The following is a 26,182-nucleotide window of genomic DNA, read 5'->3' on the forward strand; positions in this document are numbered from 1 at the left end:
TTTAGGGACTCCGGTGACTTTCTAGCGGCAGTCCATGGTGATTGGCCCATTGTCGGCGGTGGTGGTTGGGTGGCGGTGGTGGTTTGTAATTTGTTTTAAATATAAGGGCATTATTGTCTAAAAACTTAATTAAACAAAGGTAAAATTGAAATGATATATTAATGTAAATTGATTTTAAAACAAGGGCATTATTGTCCAAAATTTTTGTTACAATTTTATCCTTTATTAATAAAAATTGTAACAAAAATAAGATTATCTTTGAAATCTTACAATACCTAAGAAAATAAAGGTAATCAGATTACCTTCAATATTACCAACAGTAACAACTATTGGTAATGTAAGATTACCGAAATCTTATATTACTTGACAACCAAACATGGTAATCAAGTAATATAAGATGACATAACCCTAGTAATCTTAGATTACCTCCAACCAAACGCCCTTAGTATTTTTCACAAAAAATTCATTGTTATTAATGAAAAATGTCAAAGACAAAAATAACAGGAATACATTTTGCCTTTTAAATGTTAGACTACTTAGTTTAGTGTTATCTAACACAGTTTAGTATGCTTTAATAAGTTATTAATTCTAGATTACCTTGTTTAATATATCTAACATAGTTTAATGTTAGTTGCTTGTGAATAAATCCCTGAAAATGTTTTATTAAGGGCAGTAAAGTCAATTCAATTGGTTTTATAAGTATTTTTTCTTTTAATAAGAGTGTATCGGCCCCCACCTTTTCGCTCAAGACTAACCCATAATCAATGTAGTTAAGAGTAAAATTGTATTCTTAAATTTTATACTTAATAAAAAGAAAATAAATATATCCTTTCTAATATTTTTTGAAAAGGGGGAGGAATCCTAATTTGTGAACGCCATCAATTTATCACAAAACAATGGTGGTAAAATTTTTTTAAACAATTTATAAATAAAACAGGGTTGATTCTTAACAATCATCGTCCTATTGAATTTTTTTTTTTTAGCCATCATCAACAACGTTAAGTCAAGAAAAGAAAATTGTTATAAATTCTTAAAGTTTGAATTATATAGGAAGCCACAAAAAACCCTTTTAATCATATAAGAAGAACAATAAAATATTTGACGATTGCATGTTGGAAATGCAAAATTGAAATTAAACATCTTCAAGCAACATCAATGAGAAACTTAACTAATAAAAATTGTGAATTTTTTTGGGTAAATGGTAATATTATAAAAATAAAGAACATAACCACAAAAGAGAAACCCCTTTAAGCCTGCCCTTGGACATGCCGAGAACTACAGCAAGCAAAAGAAAACAAAACAACAAAGGATATACAATCCTTAACCATCAACCAGCACAACCTCAAGGAACCAAAAAGAAAGGTCCTTGGGATCAGCACAAGCAGACCCTATAAATAGTCATAGTCAGCAAAATCACCTTATTAACATCTGTATAGACCACTGCCCACAGAAGCTTAGAACAAAAAAAATAAAAAAAAACTTCCATCAATCACCATAAAAATAAGTCATTCTCTACCATCTACAAGCGCATATCAAAATCACAAGTGATTAAACTCATACATACACTTCTCTTGGACATTTCATCAAATATATTGCATGCACACTCAAGCTCTACTTTGGCTACACTTCTACTTCTTTCTCAAGCCACCAAGATTTGGAGTAAATCTCCCTTAAAACAATACTAAACCTGGCCAGGAAAATACACTCCATAAATTCTACTCAAACTCTTTCTAAATTCAACCAAACTTCCCAGAAAGAATGAGAAAAGGGCTGCTGCCGGGCTAGGACCGGCGCTTCGACTATCGAAACAATTGTAGCGGCCGCTAACGGGCTCAATTGCCTTCACTAAAGCAGCACTAAAACGAAGCACTATTGCCACCCCCGCGCTATATCATGCACTCAATTTCTCCTTTTACTAGTTAAAGCCATCAATCACCATACAACAAATTCCACTTCTCATGACTGAATTCTACTTATTAATAAACATCAATCTCATCAACAATTCTCAAATTCATAAGCACATACATACATGTAAAAATTCTCTACTCAATTGATTTTTTAAATCATAACTTGGGTTGGATTTACTTACCTTGAGAGTGAGCAACTCAGCACTCTAATCTTCCCTTGACACAACTTTCTTTCTCTTACACCCTTGAGGCTTGGATTGAAAATCTACCCAACTTAGACCAAAATCTATGAATTGCCTTTGAAAATTGATTGAAGGAACTTGAGAGAATTTGGGTAGAGAGTGGCATGAAAGGGAGAGAAGAATGACTAGGGTTTCATGCTTGAACCCTTAATATAACATATTAGTATTTATAGATTCCCATTCTACCCTTGCACTTTCTATGAAATTCCATCTATGTCCCTTAGTCAATTACCAAAATGTCCTCATTCCATTGCATTCTCCATGACATTCTATCTCTTTTCACTCCCCACACTTTCAATTAATTATGGGTGGAATGACCATTTTGCCATTGAGCAAGTTTTTCCCCAAATTCGCTAAAATTTCCAAGGAGTTCTTCGCCCCGGCGAAGATGCCTGTTTCTGCCACGAGTTTGGGCAGAATGTACAATGCCGCGGTGACAAACTTCGTTTTCCGCGGCGAAGCTGCAAAAATTTTCTCTTCTAATTTTCATGCATTCCTCTTAAAATAAAGGCATAAAGACTTTAAGACATGAATAAAATTTCATACCTCCATGTGGGTGTTACAGAAGAATTAAGTGGCCGTTGCTCTAGCTCGCCTAGCTTCAGTAATGAGTAAAGAAAAGACTAATTCGATACCTGTTAGATTTCTCCCAAGTCCCACCCAACATCCTCACTTCACAAGAATCAGTCTTAGTAACGAGACAGAGATACAGCTGGATGGATGCAATAATTGCTTATCTAAGAGATGGAACAGTGCCTGAAGGAAGAAGTGAAGCCAATATACTCTGAGCAAAGTTAGCTCGATACACGCTCAACAATGACAAACTGTATAAGCATGGATACAATTCGCTGCTCTTATGGTGTGTTGATCATGACAACGCGGATTATGTCTTGAGAGAAATCTCTGAATGCATCTACAGGAACCATGTAGGGGGCAGATCACTAGCATAAAAGGTACTTTGCCAGGGTTATTACTGGCCAACAGTTTTTGACGACTCAGTAGAATATGTGCACAAGTGTGACAAATGTTAGAGATTTGCAGATGTTTTGCAACCTCCACCTCAAGAGCTAACTACTCTAACAAGCCCTTGGCCATTTCTAATTTGGGGCATCGACCTGATAGGCCCTTTGCCTTAAGGAAAATGGGGTGTTAAGTTCGTAGTGGTTGCAATGAATTACTTCACCAAGTGGGTAAAAGCCGAACCTCTGGTTGCCATCATATTGAACAAGTTGAAGGATTTTGACTATAAAAACGTCATTTGTAGATTTAGAATTCCCTATACAATAATAATCGACAATGGGAAACAGTTCAATTGTGAGGACTTCAGATCTTTCTATGAAAGACTCAGTATCAAGAAGAGTTTTGTCTCTGTTTATTGGCCTCAAACTAATGGTTAAGTGGAGGCTGTGAACAAAGCGATCAAGCACACCATTAAGAAGAAGCTTCACACCCTAAAAGGAAGATGGGTTAAGGAATTGCCCAAGGCCTTAAGGTCTTATAGAACAACAGCCATAAGCTTGACAAGAGAAACTCCATTCTCTCTATCATATGGGTGTGAAACAATGGCCCTAGTTGAAGTTCTGGAGCAAAGTCTTTAATAAAGAAAGAAACGAAGATTTTCTCCTCCTGAGGCTAGACTTGATCGAAGAGCATCGAGCCAAGTCTCAGCTAAGGCTCGCCTCATACCAGCAGCAAGCAAAACAATACTTCAACTCCAAGGTCAAGAACAAGGACTTTGAAGTGGGGGATCTAGTCCTCAGAAAGGTTGTCCAAGGTACACAAAACCCAAATATGGGGGCACTCGGACCGAAATGGGAAGGTCCATTTAGGATCTCTAAAAAGCTCGTACAAAGAACTTTCCGCCTGGAACACCTTAATGGTGAAGCCGTACTACGAGCATGGAACGACAAGCATTTGCGAAGGTATTACCAATAGGTAGCTCGAGTTTCAATCATGTTTTGTTTTTCTCCCATGTTCATTGTAAGGTTGTTTAAGGCCAAAATTCTGTCAATAAAAAGAGGTGTTACTCATGAACTTTATTTTGCTCGTCACTTTTTGTTTATTGGTATCTTGTTCATAATTTATTATCCATGGTTTCAAAATAACAACCTACGCAATCACATCCAAAACTAAGAGTCAAGAGTTCAGAAAAGGCAGCATAACTCGATAAGCCTTACCAAAATTCAACTCATGAAGGGAGAAATTTCCCGAATCGATGAAGTTAAACTTGGAAAAACTTAAATAAAACACGTCAAAGGAAAATCAGTCATAAGCGAGCGACCAAAACTCAAGATGGACAATTAGTCTAAACTTAGAGTTGTTGCACAAGATTTTCTTACATATATTTGAAAAGTTTGTCAAGAAGCGAGCAACGCATAACTTGGAGTAAATTCAATTTTTTTGTGATAAGTCTGAGTAAGATGATCGAAACAACTCTATAGAAATAAAAATTGCTTGACAGAAATGTGGAAAACAAATTTTTCATTGATTATGTAAGTTTAGTTACAAACTAAACTAAAAACAAAAAAAGAGATAAAAAAAAATCTCTAAGTAGTTGGAAGGGCGGGGGCATCATCGCTAGCAGGACTAGAGAGTTTGTCACCAATCGGGGCAGAAGGATATCGATAGTAAGAGTCTTGGCAGTAGGAGCTGGGACGTTCTTCGGAGTCTCGACCAGAGGAAGGTTAGCAGCAATAGGCAAAAGTGTGGCTAGAGGAGCAAGATCCTTGACCTTCTCCTTGACACCAACATTTGACTTCCTTCTCACCTTCACCGTTGGGCTCAGAGTCATCCAAGTAAACATAAGCCATGCCTTGGGCCTCGATCTTCATCCGGTTGACCTCCTTCTGGTAAGCCCTCAGAAGGAAGGAAAAGTTGAAGGAAGGATGAGCTTCCTATAATTTTTGCACTAGAAAGACTGACGTTTCCCAAGCACGGCTCGTGATGACCGAGTTCAGCTCTTCGATGTCAAGCCTAAGCTGTTCAGTCTCAGCCTCAACCCTTTGGCAACGTTCCACCTCCTTGGTGAGATCAAGCGAGACTTTTTAAACTTAGCCTCCAAATCCGAGGTAGCTTTTTGAGCCAAGGTGAGCTCGAAGTTCAGTTTATTGTTGGCACCTCGCTGCTATGCCAAACTGTTCTAAGCCTCAATCGTCTTTGCTTTTCAACCTTTGCCCGAGCAGTCTCACTCGCCTTAATTTTGTCAACGAACTCCCTTTCCTTGACCCCAAAGGCCTCCATCTCTTCCTTAAGCCATTCAAGCTTGGCCTGCTTCGAGTCCTTCTCTTTTGCTACCATCTCGGCCCTAGCCAAGGCATCTACCTTGAGCGTCTCCGCTTCCTGCCACCCTTGATGAGTACCCATCAATGTGGGGTAACTCTCATCAAAGAGAAGCTTGGTCACCATGAGGGCTTTAAAAAAAATGAAAGTCAGCGAAGAAGAAAGAGAAACATATATATATATATAGATAAAAGAGGGGGGGGGGGGGGGGGGGGGGGGGATCGTGAACTACCAATACCTTTGTCATGTAGTTGCATGCCCAAGACAGCAATTGTGTTAGAGTAGGTGCTCTAGAGCCAATCAATTATTACAGAATTGACTCTCTGTAATAGTGTTTAATAATCAATAAAAGGCAATTTTCTTCAATATCATGTAAATCATAATTGTGTGTATTGATATATGTCCTTTGGATGGTAGAACCATGACGAGGGTATCAAATGTTTCAAATCTTGATAGTGAGAACCCTATGATAACATATGGTGGCCATTCTAGAAATGTCCGTAGCCTTAGTATTATTCTGACCAAGGACACAAATAATACGGTAAGGCTATCATAGCGTTAAACGACCCTGTCAAAAGATAGTGACTAAGTCAAGGTTGTTTTTCGACAACCTAGTACAACACATGACTGCTTGTTGTAGGCAAGTCCACTGGATAGACCCACTAGATAATTCCATATAGATGGTAACCCCAGTGTTTATGGAACAAATCCTCTAACGAATGGTAGTGCATGTGATCCTTAGACTTGAGATCACCAAAGCGCCTTGTGCACCGATTGGTGTAGTTCGACACTAGCCCAACATAGTTCTATTCAGAGCTATCAATACGATAGTGATTGTTGCATTGAGGAGTGTATTAAGACTATGGTGGATCGACAAAGGATTCATCACTCTCGGGTATGGTAAAAGTTATCTCATAGTGCAATTCAGTGAATGACAATGACATTGAAGCTATGGCCACATTGGGATTGAGTTGTTGCTCAATCCAATATATTATTCCAGTCATTGGTCTAGTAAATGAATACAAAGATATCGAGGATTACTGAGGTTGACACTATTTTTGTACCTCAGCCTCGATGAGGTAATAGATGATGAAAGAATTTGATTGCATAGTAACCATATTGTTGATAGGTAGCTATTTCGCTGAATCTGAATCTATCGGGTGGCCATGATGCCTTGCTAGGGGTCAATCTTGTTTTGTGAGTTGTGAGACGATTAATTGGTGTTAATTGCGATACTACTCACGGCTGATATGATAAGGAGCCTACGGGTCACACACTTAGAAGATAATTTAAGAATCATTTTGTTAAAGGGGTATTTTCGTCTTTTAGGACGAAAGGGAATTTTGGTACTCTCACTGTGCAATTAAATTTGCTGAGGTTGTTACCTGTATTTAATTTTAATTGTAAAATTAAAATTAGTGCGATTATATTCAAATACATGTGCACATAATTTAAATAGATTATTATTATTAATTAAATGTTAATATATTATTATATATATTAATTGATTTTAATTATAATAATAATTAATTAAAATGTTAGAGTAGGTGCCCTAGAGCCAATCAATTATTGTAGGATTGACTCTCTTAAATAATGTTTATTAATCAATAAAAGACAATTTCCTTCTATATCATGTAAATCATAATTTTGTGTATTGATATATTTCCTTAGGATTGTAAAACCGTGACGAGGGTATCAAGTGTTCAAATCTTGATAGTGAGAACCCTATGATCACATATGGTGACCATTCTAGAAATGTCTGCAACCCTAGTATTGTTCTGACCAAGGACACAAATAATACGGTAAGGCTATCATAGTGTTGAATGACCCTATCGAAAGACAGTGACTGATCTCACTTGTCAAGGTTGTTTGCCGACAACCTGGTGCGACACATGGGTGCTTGTTGTAGGCAAGTTCACTAGACAGACCTACCAGAGGATTCCATATGGATGGTAACCCTAGTGTCTATAGAATAAATTCTCTAACGAATGGTGGTGCATATGATCCTTAGACTTGAGATCACCAGAGCGCCTTGTGCACCGATTGGTGTAGTTTGACACTAGCCTAACGTAGTTCTATTCAAAGCTATCAATACGGTAATGATTGGTTGCATCAAGGAGTGTATCAAGACTATGGTGGATTGACAAAGGATTCATCACTCTCGATTATGGGAGAAGTTATCTCACGGCACAATTTAGTGAATGGCAATGACACTTAAGCTGTGGCCACAGTGGGATTGAGTTGTTGCTCGATCCAATTTATTATTCAAGTCATTGGTCCAGTAACTGAATACAAAGATATCGAAGACAACTAAGGTTGACACTATTTTTATACCTCAGCCTTGATGAGATAACAGAAGATGAAAGGATCAGATTGCACGATAACCATATCGTTGATAGGCAAGCTGTTTCGCTGAATCTGAATCTATCGGTTGGCCACGATGCCTTACTAGAAGCCAATCTTGGTCTATGTTTAGTGAGACGATTGATTGGTATCAATCACGAGACTACCCACTGTTGATAGGATGAGGAGCCTTTGGGTCACACACATAGAAGATAGATTGAGGATGAATTTGTGATGAAAGGGTATTTTCGTCATTTATGATGGAAATGATATTTTCGTCTTTTGAGATGAAAGGGCATTTTGGTAATCTCACGTTGCAATTAAATTTGCTGAGGTCGTTGCCTATATTTAATTTTGTATTGAAATTAAAATTAGTGAGATTATGTATTTAAATATATTCATATATTCAAATATTATATATATATTATTTAATATTAATATTTGATGATATTAATATTAGTGAAGATAATATATATATGAAATATGAAATTCATATTTCAATTTAAATATATATTCAATATTAATATTTGATGATATTAATAAAGATAATATATGAATATGGAAATCATATTTGAATTTGAATAAGATGCCATGTAGATTATTACCTTGTTTGGTAATGAGGATTTACTATTCTAGTCCGGGAATAAATTTATTCCTAACTAGATTAGGGTTTTAATTTTTGTTGCATATAAAAGGCAACTTCAAATAAAAATAAAAATGGGAGAACACATTAATTAAATCCAAGCCACTCACCTCACTCTCTCTCATGTTTTTCACTTGGTGGAGAAGGGAATTTTTCTTGAAGAAAAATTATGCATCCTTTTTGCTTGTGAGTCTTGCTAGCACTTGGGACCACAAGTCGATCGAATCCTGTCTTAATGTGGATACTGAGAGTTTACTTTTATCTTAGAGTGGAAGCGATTCGTATCGATTGAAGGAGCCTCCAAACGCTGGTATGAAATCTGGAATTTTTATATTCAGTATCATTTCATATGTAAATAATGTAAATTGGGTATAAGGTTCTAGGGTTCAATGTTGTTGTTGCGGATTTTATTTTTAATTTCCGCTGTGTAAACCCCATCAGCAACTAACATAGAATACCAATTAAAGGGTGTTTGGTTGTAAGGGTGAATTAGGGTTGGCGCCCATGGTTATTCCTTGTTAGAATAGGGTTTTAATTGTTGCACTATATAAGTGCAACTTAAATTAAAACAATATATGATTATTCAATAATTAAAACCCTAGCCACCCTTTTACTCTCTCTCTCACATCTCCACTCATTGATTGAAGAGAAATAATCTTTCTTGATTCATTGAAAAAACCTTTATTCTTGAAGCCTTTACTTGTTCTAGCAAAACACGTGTCGGTTCTCCAAATTATCTTCGCGTGGATCAACGTTCGTGCGGTTCTACTTTGAATTGAGAAGCAAAATAAAATCAGAGACGTTTGAAGGAGCATCCAAACGTGCGTAAGTATTATGAATCCTTTTATAGATTTGTTTTTGATTTTGTACAGATTTTTGTTTACACTGTTTTCGTTATAACATGTAAAGACGTTATAATCTTTGCCCGGAATTTGGGTTTGGAGTAATGACAGATTCGGTTTTAAAATTATGATTATTATTGTGTTTTTCTGCTGTGCGAATCTATTCATTGATTACAAGCTGGGGAGGAGACAAATCTTTGATGCCCATAAAAGTTCGCAGGGTGACAGTAGCTCTAACCGTCGAGGCCCCAATGCCAATGTGCTAAGGGAGCTCGTTGATTATTGCGCTGAGCTCAGCCCGAGCCGCCTCGTCCGCCTCGTCCGCCTTTTGGTCTCCCTATTAAGGTGAGCTTGATTTGCTTCCCACATGAATGATAGTTTTGCATGTGGGAGCAGACTTCTTCTTGGCCAAGTCCTTGGCCGCAAAGTTCTTAAGGCTACCAACTTGCCTTGCAGCCTCCTTGCATGAGCCACCTTGCATGAGCCACCTTGTTGCTCGATGACTTTCTGTTTTCCCGAGCCCCCTACGACTCGGTTGATTTCTTCTTACCGAAGTCCTCATGCTGCTCGGGCTCTTTCTATTTCTCCGAGCCTCTAGTTGGCTCAAAGGTTTTCTTCACTGAGCCCTTTTGGGGCTCGGGAGCACCCTTCTCCTTGATTGCCTTAGAGGCAGTCGTGAGCTTCTTGGCACTTGGGCCTTTCCCAAGCTCACCACCGCTACGCTTGAAGACTAGGCGTGAGGCACCCTGCCCAACTGTCCTAACAGCATCAATAGATTGCTTCTTCGTTGGAGCAACCAACGGTTTCTTGGCAACCCCAAGCATTGTTGTCTTCTTCTTCAGCCCTTTGGTTTCTCGGCCCACATATCTATGAAAGGAGAAGCAAACAATCAGTGACCTATAAAAAACGAGCAAGTAAGTACTTTACCTTTCTCAAGAATAGTGGTGAATGTGGCTTCGTTTACACAAAAGTCGTATGCCCTAAACCGAGAAAGCGAGAAAATCTCGTTAATGTTGCACTTTCTGTCAGAGAGATTGCTCAAGCATTGAAGCTGCTCTAAGCTCACTGCAGGAAGAAAGTTTTGCTCGATGTTTACTGCAAAGCAAAAAAATTTGGTTAGTCTAATAGTCGAGCTTGGAAACACTCTTTGCATACACAAGGATCAAAGTCTTTCTAACTTTCGAAGCAAAAACGTCGGTCTCCTCGGCCTCATAAAAGAAAAATTGAGAATCCCAATGCAAAACCTTTTTTGGGACGTCGACCAAACCGTTAAAATGTATTTTCCTTGCCTTTGAAAGATAGTACGTTTGGTCTTAACCCTTTTTTAACCTATACAAGTGGACAAGCTCCTCTACGGATGGCTCACCCAACTCAGCTATTTTGTGTGCTATGTACAAGCCTACAATGATGATATAGGAGTATGCCAACAACTAAAAAGTCTCAAAACACTATCGATGAAGTGATGAGGGGGAATGGACATCCCACACCTGAAAAGGGATTTAGAGATCGCCACACAACCGATGGGGGGATTTTTCTGGGAGAAGCCTCTTGGAACCCTCAAGGAAAGTTGAAGCGCATAAATTTCAGTTATATGCCTAAGGTCATCGGCCCCAATCGAGGAATGTCATTCCTTCCATGGCCTATGGACTAGATATCTCATCGGCTAAACAATCTCTACAAAAGCGTGGTCCGAAGAGCCTGCCACATCGGGGTCTGAACTTCAGACAATGACATCCTCGGAAGCCTCAAGGACTACACTGCCAAGAATTGTCGAGCCCACTGGGGAATCGAACATGTGATCAATGCTAAACCCTAAACCCCTGCTTGACGAAGACATGATGACAGCTCACCTTTGGGTACCTAAAACAGAAGCGAACATGTGTCAAAGATAAAAAATTTGGTGACCTATCCATACTTTGCTTTCAGTTCTGGCACCTAGGTAGCTCTCATCGAACAACAAACACAAGCAACCTACTAGGAATCTTGTAGCCACCACCATAAACCCTCCTTAAACCCAGAACCGCTGGAAATACACTCAATAAACCCTAGCAAAGCCCTAAAAAACTCAATGTGGCCAAGATAATGGCCACCCTTAACCGCAAAAAGGCATAAAATTAAGCAAATAAGGGGAAAGAAACCTTACCGAAGTGAAAAGATGGAAGAAACTCGCCGGGAAAGCAAAGGAGCAACAACAGAATAAGCAAGAAAATCTAAAAACTTTTGCAAAGTGTGTAGATGTTCTGAAGAGATCGCTCGCTTTTATAGTGGTTTGCATGGGAAACGAAAGGGCAGGATTCGATAGTAGCCATCGATCTATGGTGACTTTCGGCCCTCCATTCATCGAGCAATCCTAGCCCTTGGACATGGCCACATGTCAATCATCCGTGAGGGGCGGTCAACCGTTAGGCTGCCACAATCATAACTGTCACTGCACGTCGCTTTGATTGTACGCGTGGACAACTGTAGTCGCCCACGTGCGACGAAAAGTAACTGCCGAAGGCTGTTGTATTAAATGCGACATGACGACGTGGAAGTTACACATATACCCTTCACTTCAAATTCCGAGTTTGTCAAGAATATCATAGCAGAGGAAAAGCTAAGTGTTGAGTACGTCAACCAGAGATGAGTCTGACTCATGAAGCTCGACCGAATCTACATTTAGTGCGCAACCGATGAAGTCCAAGCTTGATATCAAATTGAATAATAGTTTTCGAAGCTCGAAACGAGCACCAAATACTAGGGGGCAGATGTTGTGTGTGATTTTTTCATCAAGCTCGGAGAATTGCGAGATTATAGCTCAATCCAAAATCAATTTGACTTAATCGATTGTCCAACCTAGTATAAGCTCGTTGAGATGTAGCTCGACCTTGCACATGTTAGAGTAGATGCCTTAGAGCCAATCAATTATTGTAGAATTGTCTCTTTGTAATAATGTTCATTAATTAATAAAAAGGCATTTTATACTATATCGCGTAAATCATTATTATTGCAATATGTATTGATATATGTCCTTAGAATGGTAGAACCGTGACGAGGGTATCACGTGTTTTAAATCTTGATAGTGAGAACCCTATGAGCACATATGGTGACCATTCTAGAAACGTCTGTAGCCCCAGTATTATTCTGAAGTAGGGGCACAGATAATACGGTAAGGCTATCATAGTGTTGAACGATCCTATCAAAAGGCAGTGACGGATCTCACTTGTCAAGGTTGTTTGGTAACAAGCTGGTGCAACACATGGGTGTTTGATGTAGGCGATTATACCGCAGCAAGTTCACTGGATTAACCCACCAGAGGATTCCATATGGATGGTAACCCCAGTGTCTATGGAACAAATCCTTTAACGAATTGTGGTGCATGTGATCCTTAGACTTGAGATCACCAGAGCGCCTTGTACACCGATTGGTGCAGTTTGACACTAGCCTAACGCAGTTCTTTTCAGAGCTGTCAATACTGTGGTGATTGGCTGCATCGAGGAGTATATCAAGACTACAGTGGATTGACAAAGGATTCATCACTCCCGGGTACGGGAGAAGTTATCTCACGGCGCAATTCAGTATATGGCGATGACACTAAAACTATGGCCACAGTGGGATTGAGTTGTTGCTCTATCCGGCTTATGATACAGGTCATTGGTCCAGAAACTGAATACATAATATCGAGATTAACCGAAGGTTGACACTATTTATATGTCTTCGTCTCGTCGAGATAACATATGATGAAAGGATCATATTGTACGGTAACCATATCGTTGACAGGCAGCTACTTTGCTGAATCCAAATCTATCGGGTGGCCATGATGCCTTGCTAGGGGCCAATCTTGGTCTGTGTATTAGTGAGACGATTAATTGGTGTTAATCGCGATACTATACACTACCGGTATGATGAGGAGCCTATGGGTCACACACATAGAAGATAATTTAAGACTTAGGAAGAAAGAAGGGCGTTTTCATCTTTTTGGGTGAAAGGGTATTTTGGTAATTTCACAGTGCAATTAAATTTGCTGAGGTCGTAGCCTTTATTTAATTTGTTAGAAAAAATTAAATAAGTGAAATTCCGTTTAAATATATGTTCGCATATATTTAAATAAATTATCATTATTGTTAAATGTTAATATATATATTAAATATATATTAATTGATTTTAATTGAAATAATGATGAATTAAATTAAAATATCTAAATAGGAGTGTTTGGCAAATTTGGGGGTGTTTGGGTTGGAGCCCAAGCCCATTCCATATGAGAATAGGGCAACTAAAATAAGACTATAAAAGAAAAAGGGTTTTAGTTTAAAGAAACAAGTGTGTGTTATTTTATTATTTCATTCTTCAATTGAAAAAGGAAAAACCCTCAAGCCCCAAATACTCTCCCATGCCACTTTACTGTTTGATTGAAAATCAAACACTTTCTTTTGTTTTCTTCTTGATTTCTTAAGGCCAAGGAGAATCTGCAAATCCCTCCTTGGTTCTTATTGATTGTCTTCGTGTGGACCTCTACGGTTCAATCCTACGCTTGGATCGGTAGCAAACACGTTTAGAGACAATATTGGTGGAGCCTCCAAATGTGGGTATGTTTTCTTGAACCTTGAACTGATTTTTGCAGATTTGATTATTTTAATGTAAACTATGATTTTTGTACCCGGATCTTGGTTCTAAGGAACGATCCATAGAGTTTATGTTTTTGTTTTCCGCTGCGTAACTGGGTCGTTTACTGACAGCACAAGCTAGTCGCGACCAATCCCTGCAGTTGTTCAACTAGCTCACAGATAATTTCTGATCCCAGATATCTCAGAAGGGGTCAGATCGACAACAATCTTGGCGCAATCTCAACATTCAATCGCAAGAATATCAGAGTTGCATTTTAATCTTAATTGTAATCCATTTATTTTCGCTCCTTCCATTATACAAAACTTGTATATAAAACCCCTCCAACGTTCTAGAATTATCATTGTAAGCTCTCATAGCAAATATAAAAACAGTGGACATAGACTCAAGAGTATATCTCTCTGAACCACTTTAAAAACTCATTGTGTCAATTTCTTTATTGCTTTTAACTCATTACATTGCTAGTTACATGTAATCGCGCCCACATCCGTTTCGATTCCGTCAAGGTTAATCAGATCTCTCGGGTTGGTGCGAATTTTCGTATCAACAATTAGTGAAATGGTTATCAATGGAAATAACCCGTTATTAACTTATAGTGTAAATATTAGAATGGATGATATAATTAAATCATCATTAGATAATAATAGAACTAAAATTATATATGTGCCAATCAATTTATTCCAAATTATTGAAATATCAAATTCAATTAGATCAATTTCATTTAAGGTAGTTTTAATTAGTTAGTGATCTCTTAGATCGTTTATCATTACGATATTGTTATCCGTTTCTATTCAAATTAGTTCGAAATAATAATAATATAATCCTGTGTAATTCGAGAATTGTTTTTCCAAATAACTCTTTTTTCTCCTTAATTATAATATTGGTTAAATGAGAGAAACGTTATCAAAATGGATTAAATTTTAAGGAAACATTTATTAGTTTTCCAAAAATTAAAGCAATTAAATGAGAGAGTATGAGTATCACCAAGAATCTGGGTAAACGGTTAGGCAAAATCGGGTACTGTTACAACTACGCGACATGATAAACATCTGTTGATTAAAAGCTTTTGTATCTGAAAAGGATGAGAGAGTCACTCTTCTTTGAAATTCTTTCGCCATAATGTTCAATGGATGTCATCTTTGAGCCCCAAAGAGGCAGGCCATTCTCTATTGAAGTTGGTTTCTTTGACACAGTCTTAGAAATCAAAGAAAAAATACACAAATACCAAGGCATACCTGTGCAAAGACAAACCCTAGTCTTCAATGGCCATGTTCTTCAAGACGACCGTGATGTTGAGTACTGTGAAATCCTCCAAAACTCTCACATTCAACTCTTCGTTGCTCCCGATCAATCTGATAAACCCCAACCACAGCCTCATTCTCAGCCTCAGCCTCAGCCACCACAGTCACTGCCTCAACCTCAACTAGTCAAGAATGAACAAGCCTCACCCTCCAAAAAGATTCATCTCAGAATTAACATTCCATCCTCCAAAACGCTTGTGCATCTCCCTCTTGACATGGATATCAATGATACAATTCTACATTTAAAGGAAAAGATACATGATGTGGAGCCCATTCCGGTCAACAGGTTAGTAGTTCAATCAAGTGGTGCAGAATTGCAGGATCATCGATCGTTATGTGATTGTGAATTGATGGATAATTCGGAGGTAGATGTAAATGTAAGGCCATCGCCTACAGCTTCAGGAGGGACAGGAACAACCGGGTCTAAGAAGTTGAAGTTAATGGTTTTACCTAAATGCGGGACTAAAAAGATTCCAGTGGAAGTGAATGCAACTGATAATGTTGGAGAGCTGAGAAAAGAGCTGCAAAAATTACATCAAAGATTTCATTTTCATCTTCCACAAGATGGGTATTTCTTTATTTACAAACAGAACGTGATGGACGATGATAGGTCATTTCGGTGGCACCATGTTGGCCAAGGTGATACTATTGAGATTTTTAATGGAAGTGTTACTGGGGGATCGTAATGGGTATTATTATTATTTTTTTTTTTTTTTTTTTTTTTAAAGTAGTAGAATTGTAGCTACTAGTTAGCGCAGACTGAAGAAATACTGCATTATGTAGCTTTCATGCAACCATTGCCTATGGCTAGATAATTGAACATTTTTTCTTTGTGAAATTTTATGGTTATAACATAACACAGGTTACATGCCTTAATTTTGGTTAAAGTACACTTTTTATTAGAAATGCCTTGACAAAATGTAGGAGAGATTTACGATGATTTAATTTTGGGAGAAGCGTCTGCGTTGAGGTAAATTAAGAAATATATGATAGAGTAATTGTTCTTATCAATTTCGAGTTCTATGTTTGAATTGTTTTCAGGTTTAATATAGAAAACAACTATCGATTTTGAAATCAGAATAAAATTAAAAAGTATATAGAGAACAAAGTCAAATCTTTGTAACAAGGGTGGGTTGTGATGGGGATGCAATGGCGCTAGAGGTGAGATGGAAGTGGACCAAATGACTAATGGCTAGAAAGTGTAAGGAAAACAGGGACGAACAGCGGAGAAAAAGTGTGGCCGCCGAAACTTTTCATTCAATAATCAAATATATATACAAGATTATAATACAAGGTTCAACGTAGGAACCAACTTTTCGAAACTAACTGCTACAAAAACTAACACAGTTGAAAAAACTAAAATACAAATTTAAACTTGATACAAGTCAAATAAATTCAAAATAAAGATGACAGATAACACAATCAAGGGGAGAGAGGTTGTTGACGACTTCTCTATATGCCCTCTCAAGATAGAACTCTGTTGAAAAGGCTAATCTTGGTTCTGAGAGAAAGAAACTGAGATCTGGGGAATGGTTTGGTAAGTGCATCTACAAGTTGGTCTTCACTAGAAACATTAGCAACATGTAGAGAGCCGTTTTGAACTTGATCACAAATAAAATGGAAATCAATAGCAACATGTTTCATTCATGAACAAAAAATTGGATTCGAGCATAGGTGAGTGGCCCCAAGATAAACAACATAAGCACTAGAAAAAGAAAAATCATCCTTGTTGCCAGCCCAATTAGCAGTGGAAAAGGCATGTAATGATAATAGAGAATCATGATAAAACTAAATGTCATCATTAGACGAACCACAAAGATAATGCAAGAGGTGTTTTACAAGAACCCAATGGTTGGTAGTTGGCCGATGCATGAACTGACAAAGCTTGTTGACTACAAAAGCTATATTTGGCCATGTGATTAGTAGATACTACAAGCTCCCAACAATATATCTATACTTTGTAGGATCCAACAGAGTGTTACTCAACTGTAGTGTAATAGGAATTGTAGGTAGGGAAGTGAGAACCGATTTAGCATTCATTAGGTGTGTTCGAGCAAGAAGATCCATAATATAATATCTTTGAGATAGCAAGATACCACGGGCATTTTGAATAACCTCCTCACTAAGAAAATAAGATAATTGTCCAAGATCCTTAATAGAAAATTGAGAAAGTAAGTGCACAAACTGAAGAACCAAATCATTATCATCACTGGTAACAATAATCTCGTCAATGTAAACAAGAAGATAAGAATATGACCTCCAGTTTTGAGAACAAAAAAAGAGGTGTCAACATAAGAGTTTTGAAATCTCGAAGCAATAAGAAATTTGCAAAGCTTATAGTACTATGCTTATGGGGCTTACTTAAGTCCATAAATTGTTTTTTAAAGCTTGCAAACATAATTTGGATAGTCAAGATCAACAAAACCTAAAGGTTGGGACATATATACATCCTCAGAGAGATGGCCTTGCAAAAACGCATTGTTTACATCAAGTTGTCATAAAGACCACCCACGACAAACAGTAAGGCTAAGAATAAGATGAATCATAGTAGGCTTGACCACAGAGCTACATGTGTCATGATAGTCAACTCATGAACAATGATGAAAGCCTTTTGCAACTAAGCTTGCTTTGTGTCTATCAATAGAACCATCAAAAGTGCATTTAGTGCAAAAAATCCACTTACAACCAACTAGATTGTGACTAGAAATAGACGGCACAAGCTCCCATATCCCATTTCAAACAAGAGCATCATATTCTTTAGACATGGCCCAACACCATTTTGGATCTTTGATTGCTTTAGTCACAGTGATTGGTTCTACATCACACGCTTGGGAGAGTTGAGTGGAAAGGTTAAGTTTTTGGAGTGGTTTTTGGATATTGTTTTTGGCCTTAGTGTCATAGTGTTATGGGAATTGGTGTAAGGAAGTGGTATGGGCAGTGTGTATGAGGTTTGGTTACAGTTCGGTTGAAGGCTTAGAAGTGGTTGGTTAAGGGTGAGATTCTTGCGACAATTGTGGTGATGTGGGAAGGGTCAGTGTGGTGGTGGTAAGGGGAAGGGATCATCACAAAGTGGTTGCCCTTGAGGTTGAACTTCAGATGGTATGGACAATGGCATTGAAGAAGCAAAACCTATCATAACTATTATTATAGAAGAAATCCAAGTGAAGATAGTGTAAAGTTGTCGACAAAGAGATTGAGTGGAAAAAATTAGAAAAGGTAAGACCAATTCAACAAATTTGACATGACGAGAGACAAAAATTCTTAACATAGAAGGATGAGAGAATAAATAGGCACTTTGAGTGAGAGAGTACCTAAGAAAGATACATGGTTTTGATCAAGAGTCAAGTTTGTGAGCAGACTAGGAATGGAGCCAAGGGTAGCACAAACAACCAAAAATTCTTTGAGTAGTTTGGGGCAAAAATAAAAATTGTTTCGTAGGGAGATGAAAGGTTAAGTGTAGGAGTGGGCATACAAAAAGGGGTAAGAATTCCACAAATATTATTTGATATGCAAAATTGTGAAATCGATATGAGGTTCTTTTTCATGCTAGGTACACAAAGGACATTATCTAATTGAAATATAGTGTTAGAGGTAGTAAGAAGAGAACCAGTATGGGTTATACGAAGACCTGAGCCATCGCCAATCATAATGTCGTCAGAACCGATGTATGGTGCATGAAGAGATAAATTGCTTAGGTTGGCTATGACATGATGAGAAACACCACTATCAAGTAGCCATTGTAGAGTGTGGGATGCGGTGTTCGCAGCGAAGTCAACCTATGGCTGCCATGGTGTTGGTTGGTCATTGGTGTACTTGGATTTGTGGAGGACTGAGTTGGTGTTAAGCCCTTATTTGTTTTGATGTACCAAAACTGATAAAAAAATTGATTGTTATGAAACAAACTTGCAAAGGTATGACAAGAGTCATAACCAAAACAAAAATATAGTTTTCCCAGTTGGTATGATCGTGCAAGATGAAGGAATGGTCATTCCTAGTTTCATAGAGCTGCCCAGATAAACATTCCACACAACATGACCTCGTTCCAGATGATCATGCACTCTTCTACCAAGTTTGTTGTTTCAAGTCGCCTACAATGGCATGACCAAGCTACATTACTATTCCAGTCAAGTTAAGAGTCAAGACATTTCAAATTCAAATGTTTTCGCGCCTTTGACAAGTCTTGAAAACCAAGCTTTGAAGATCAAGTTGAAGAACAAAAGTTTCAAGTGGAATGATCATGTCGTATGATCGTTCCCACTCAAAGATCCTTCTTGGGAGAATGACATCATTCTAGAAAGTTGTTCACGACTTTGAAATTTTTATGGATTTTAAGGAGCCAATGGACCAGCCGTTCCATGTGGTGGAATGACTGTTCACGATGGTGGAATGCCCACTCGCGATGATGGAATGATCATTCCATAAACCCTAAAGCTAAGCAAAAGTATTTGTTATGTTGAGAATGACCATTTGCGACGATGGAACACCTGTTCCTCTAGGTACTAAAGCTTTTCAGAGTTGCATTAAATGCAGCAATGACTCTTTACTTCAAAGGGGAGAGACAAGCAATAAATAGAATGTTTTATTGCAACGAAAGATAGAGAGAGAATATCAGAGAAACAAAAGTCTTATAACATTCTCACATAATCCATTTAGATAAAAATCCAAATCATTATCACTCTCTTGTACTCATATTGAAAACCTTTGAAAGTATTATTCTTACTGTGTGTTTAAGCCTAGTTTAAGAGGCAATCAGTCACAGACTTTAATTCAAACATCTTGTAGGCAAAATCTTGTAAATTTAGAGGCAAAATCCTGTCAAACTAGTGTAAGAGGTGCAATTCGATTCTAGTAAAACTTCAAGGAGGTTGCCTTGAGGAAGTGGATGTAGGAGGCTTGTTGATATAGCTTCGAACCACTATAAATCTTTGAGCATTTTTTCTCTCTCAACTCATTTATTATTCCTTGCATATTTATTACTTAAACATCATTATCATTTGTTCTTATTCATTGCTCATATTTATATTCCTCTCTCATTCATTGCTCAGCATTAAAGGTGGAACAAATGGGCCGGGTTAGGCGGGTCAACCCTAACCCGGCCCGCATTAGAGAGGGTTCAACCCGCATGTAAACCCCAGGCAAGTCGGGTTGCTATATGGCAACCCGCCAACCTGGCGGGTTGCTATTCTGTTTGCAACAGCCAACCTGCCGGGTTGGCTGAAAAAAATTAAGAAAAAAATAAAAAATTAATTATTTTTTTCAAATTTTGCAGGGAACATTGGCCACAGCAACAACCTTTTGTTTAGTTTCAAGGGCAATTGCAAAGAGAGATCCAAATTGACACATTGTTAATTTGTTATTATTATTTTTAATGGTACGTGAAATATTAGAAAATTAAATACTAAAGTCTTATTCTCAAATTTCCATGTCTTGTATAAAATATAATTCATTCTTCTGCTAAAGTTTCATCAATGAAACCGTATACAAATAATAATAAATTGTGATACCATCACATTTTACAATTAAACTATATAAATTTAAAAAAAATAAAAAAGATAATCCAAAATATTATTTATTATTTATAATAAATTTTTAAATACTTTAGCACTAAAATATATTTAATTAAAAAATCAAACATTTTTTAAGACTAAGTCCTAATACGACCCATTATAAAACGACTTATTGACAAATTGACCATTGATGACCCAAACCGATAAGAGTAATGCTACAAATACAACATTCTCATACAATATTTCTCATATAGCATTAGGTGGCAAAAGATGATTAAGTGAAAGTTTAATTTAAATTTAAAATCATTCAATCTTATTTTGTAATATAATATTGTATAAAAATATTGTATGTGTAAATCACCCCCAAATTAGTTGTTTTGTAAATTATAACTTGTAAATTAATTGTCAATTATTGCACTCTTTTTTCTTTACCAAGTGATGGGAATGCAAAATGCCATATTTAACCCCCTTAATGTTTAGTCTTTTATACGTATTTGTTTCCTAATTGTACTCATTATTACTTTATTTTGGTTTAGGAAGCAAATGGAGGTGTTAATTGAAAAACGGAATTAATTAGGGGAATTCGGACAGTTTCACCACTGCTTCGTAATCTGGGCATAATTCTCTCATCCGAGCTCCGATTGAGATGATTCAAAATGCTGTGGAACGCTAAGAACGCGATCTACAACTTTCATGTTTTGAGTTTTGAGAGATACTGGTTGAATAAAGTTTGTAGTCGAGCTTGAATTTGACGCACCTGCATTGCCGACGTCCTGGAGCGTTCTGACTTGTCATGCAAGTCAGTCTATTATTGCATGTTTTGAAGACATACTTGCTGCACGAAAATTACAGCTGGAAACACCACTTTCCTATTTTATTAGGACTCTATTTTATTATATTTCCAATTAATCAGATTAGGATAAAGGTTATTTTAGGATAGGAGAATATTTCTTTTAGGAGATTGAGTGGGATTCGAATTCTAAAAAAACTGGATTTTTGCAAAGGGATCAGATTAAGGGTTTTTGAGGGGGACCACGTCTCTCTCTTCTCTTCTCTGGAATTTTTTCTTTCTGTTGAGTCTGGATTATGGCCATGAGTGGCTAAAGCTTTTGTAACTTGGTCGTCGGAAACAGAGACCTCGGAATCAACCAACTGTGAGATCTAATCTATTTTATTTTAATGTTCAATTTTTGTGTTTGAGTATTGAATGTTATTCTGTGCATATCTTCATGATTGATGCAATTAATTACTAGGAGGCCTACTATTGTATTATTTGTTGCAATCTACTGCTGAGTTTGATATCAAATCCGTAATTGTTTGATCCCTCTAACTTGTGAAGCAATTAGGGTTAATAATTTCCTGCGTCAGGAATTAATAATCTTAAGAAGAACATTCAACTAAATTAAATACAACCGCTTGTGTTTGTGTTGTTTAGCTTCATCGATTTCTCTAATTCTTAAGGCTGCCATTAGATTAAATCTTGAGCGCTTGTCTAGGGTTGTTTAGTGGTAAGATTGATTAAGATCGCTTGTTTCCTAATTAATTACGATTACGGAGAGACAGGAAAATAGTTCCAACGGTGAATATTCAAAGTAAGAATTGGTTTACTTTTGCATCAATGATCAGTTGTAAGATTCCAATGGTGGATGTTGACGGAGACCAAGTTTCGTTATTTTGATTGATTTTCGATTTAAATTGCTTTTGTTTTCCTGAGATTGTTTTCTGTTTTTACTCAAAACCCCCCAGCTTTGTTCACATCATTGAAAATTCAGCTAGACACTCTTCGTGGGATCGACCCTTGCTTACCCTGTTTACAGTTCAGTAGTTAGGTTAGGAAGGTTTTTAATCTTGGTTGCCTATGATAGCACACCAGGTTTTGTCCCATTGGGTTTTTCTTGGTAAGGTTTTTAACGAGGCAATAATTGTTGTAATTTCTTATTTTATTTTTTGATAAATGAATAAATCTAATTTTTCTTATATTACAATTTTATTGTATTAAAATTGAATTAATATTTGAAATGTTAACAAAAAAAAAAAAAATTAATTTAATTGAATTATTGATATTTGAAAAGTTAACTAAAAAAAATTACATTTATTCATTTATAAATTGTTAATTATTCATTTGAAAAGTTAACTAAACAAAACAAAATAAAATCAAAAATCAAAAAAGGGGGCTAACCCGGCCCGGCCCACAGCCTAACCCGACGGGTTAGGGTTGGCAGGCCGGGCTAGACCAGCCAATCCCCAAAAAATGGCGGGCCTAACCCGGCCTGCCTTTGTTGGTGGGCGAATTAGGACCGGCCCACCAAAATCAGTAACCCGCCGCGGGTCGGGTCGCGTCGGGCCGAGCGGGTTACTTTTCCAACTTTACTCACCATTGTTTATCTATATTGATCATTAACATTATATTTTATTGCTTATCATTGTTGTTGATTTAAGTTCGTAACTTGTGTGGTTGGTAAAAGTTTTTATTCCGCAATTATTTTCATTAATTCCTATTCACCACCCTCAAGGAATATTTGCCATACTTGGGTTTCATAGTTGGTATAATGTGAAAGGAGGGACATCTCTTAGCAGTATGTCCCTATATTCTACAAATTTGGTAGTATCCAAGATAATGGTGTGGAGGAGGTCAATTGCTTCACAAAAAGTTTAGCCCAATATTTGGAGACGCGAGGGAGCAGTTGTTGGTGTTAGGCAACAAGTGCTAGCTTGTACTATTGTTTCCTTGGTTTTGTGATGGACGCCAAATGAAGTTATTATTGTCTGAGTTGGATGAAGGACGGTAACTCACGTTGTTGCGACTTTTAGGATTTGCTGAGTATTGTGTTTGTTTAGCAAGTGCACTAATCACATAAAGTAATAAAATGAGTAGAGTATCGTTCCCATAAGAAAAGAGTTACTAATTACTTAATTCTCTAGTTTAAAATAATAATTGAAGAATCAACAAATGGAATAATGGAATATTAACAACCTAATTAAAAATTCACAATTAATGAAAAATGAAATTAAAACAAAACCACAATCTCAATGAATCAAATAATAAGCAAAATGCTAGGGTAATTGATTTCAACTAGTTATGCTAATCCAATTTAACAATTCTATTACCGAAGCTCTAATATCTTGATTGAAAATTGAATTTCCTAAGTTGTTTGATACTCCTTCTCAGGTTATATCACCCTACCCATTCTGACATATGAACCTTCCAAAACAAAAATTGAAGTCTAATAGTTTCGGGTATGGGTGAAATCGAGTCGAGTTGCTCGCGAGCTACTCGAACTCGACTCGAAATTAGTCGAGTCGAGTTCGAGTTCGAGTAGTTAATAGAGTCGATTTCGATCACAGTAGAACTCGACTCGATATGTTCATGAGTATTTCCAAGCTCGATGGTTAAGTTGATAGTTTTTAAAATAATAAGCGTCATATGTAATTTAAAAGTTATAAAATTTGCAAATCAACCCCTATTAGATGAGCTCGAAATTGAGTTCGAACTCGAACTCGATTAAAACTCGACTAAAACTTGAAAAAAAACTTGATTATACGAACTCGAATTCGAACTCGATTTCTAATTTCAAGTACCGAGTTCGAGTTCGAACTTGATTTCTTAGGCTCCATCAAGCTCAAACTCGGTACTATAGTGATTGAGTTGAGTTCGACTTACCAGATACTCGACTCGATTACACCTCTAGTTCCGGGTCTCTTAAGTTTTATTGGATTCTACCAAGATTTCATAGACTGTGTTTATTTGTCTCTAGTTTTCGCTCTATCTATGGTGTTTATCTCAAGAGGCCCATTTCACAAATGACTTCTCAGCTCATCATGAACAACACATCATTTGAATGGTGATCAAACAACCAAAAGCATTAAGTATAGAAATAAACACTCAATCAGAAAATTAGAATTAAAGGCAACTCAAATCATATAAATTGAATCATTGTAACAATGATTAAATGAAAACCCTAGCTAAACAAATTAGTTGATGTTGGAAAATAAAACAAAACAATAAGAATATAAGTTCATCATTGAAAACAAGCACAAGTTTGGAGAATCTTCTCTATTTTTGCCAAAATATTCCCCTCTCTTACTCTCCCAAGAGGTAGCCTCCAAATGAACGAACCAGACTCCCCTTCTCTTCATTATTGCCTCAATTTATACTTTTCCCACTTAAGGACGAAACCCTAGCAAGCAAAAATGTGTTGTTTTATTTTTTTCCCATTTGACCATTCTTCGCCACGGCAAGGATAAATATTTGTCGTGGTGAGATCCAATGACCCAAAAATTCCAGAATAATATTTGCCATAGTGAAAAAAGTCCTTGCTATGGTGAAGTTGAACTTGTCTTGATTTTCTCATTTTTCTAATCATCTTGAACTTCTTATTGATTTTCCATTGTCTCCTCGACAGAATTTGACCAAGTGTTTATCTTGAAAGTTGTAAATAAGCTTCAAATCTTTTCGTATCTTCTAAATTTAAGTTGTTACGAGTTGACAAGCTCAAAATCATCATTTACGCCCTGAATTATCGTTTAGGCCTACAAAGCAAAATTATTAGAATTAAGTAGAAATCATGACCCAAAATGAATGAGAAGTATCCTAAATCCTATTGAAATCCAATGCAAAATCAATTTCAAAAATAGGATTATCACTGAGGATGGGAAGTGTAATTGTTCTGACTTCGTTCCTTGGAGAGACACTTCAAAATTCAAGAGTTTTTCATGTACTTCATCGAAGGCGATTGAGTTGTCTTGACCTTGAACAACATGCATAAGTTCACTATAATGATCACCAAGGCCATGTAGAATTTTTTCTGTGAGATTATCCTCATCAATTGGTGCTCCAAGAATGGCAAACTCATCAACATGTGATTTCACAATTTGGAGAAAGTTTGTAATACTTTGAGAACTTTTAGAGAGATTCTTAAGATGACTCTTTCCCTGCTCGATGCATCCTCGCGATGGCTTTGCATAGGTGTTAGCTATGATTTTCCAGGCTTCTTTTAAGGTTTTAGCTCTAGCAATAAATGGGATAATGGTGGTAAAACGAGATCTGACAAGAGCATTGAGAATTAATTGGTATATCAAATCCATATTGTATGAGCTGAGTTTGGCATAGTGTTGTCGTTTGTAGTGATAGTAGGGGTTAGACCGTCCATATAACCAAGGAGATCATATCCAATGAAAAAGGTGTGAACTGAAGTTTCCATGAAATATAGTTACTGGTGTTGAGTTTCAATAGGGCTTAGTAATAAATCTTGATGGTGATTAAGATGTTGTTCGGTTCATTGGTGTTTTGAATCATAGGATTGAAGGTTGTAGAGTTTATGGTCATTTTGGTGGCGGCTAGAGGAGACGATGACAACAATTAAAATTGCTTTGATACTGTTGATCTATGTTGAATCTAGACACAAGGAAGGTGGGTTCCCAGAGGTATTGTCTTGAAAAGGCACCTCTGGGTGGTAAAGGTGTCCTTGTGCTATATAAGCGACCAAGGCATTCAAATTCTAATTGATATGAGACTT

At 37.0% G+C, this 26,182-nt stretch overlaps 1 protein-coding gene across 1 annotated transcript; it reads left to right on the forward strand.

Annotated features, from left to right (window-relative positions):
- Positions 1–14,984: 14,984 nt before the first annotated feature.
- LOC116115255 (ubiquitin domain-containing protein 7SL RNA1-like) lies at positions 14,985–15,845 on the forward strand. The gene has a single exon (XM_031401411.1). It carries the CDS (start codon positions 14,985–14,987, stop codon positions 15,843–15,845), a length of 861 nt encoding a protein of 286 aa, XP_031257271.1.
- The last annotated feature ends 10,337 nt before the right edge of the window (positions 15,846–26,182 follow it).

Source organism: Pistacia vera, unplaced genomic scaffold (assembly GCF_008641045.1).
Source record: "Pistacia vera cultivar Batoury unplaced genomic scaffold, PisVer_v2 Contig735, whole genome shotgun sequence".
NCBI classification, from domain to species: Eukaryota; Viridiplantae; Streptophyta; class Magnoliopsida; order Sapindales; family Anacardiaceae; genus Pistacia; species Pistacia vera.

Excerpts from the sequence above, each read along its gene's own strand:
- LOC116115255 (XM_031401411.1), top strand. The coding sequence starts at position 14,985 with ATGGATGTCATCTTTGAGCCCCAAAGAGGCAGGCCATTCTCTATTGAA.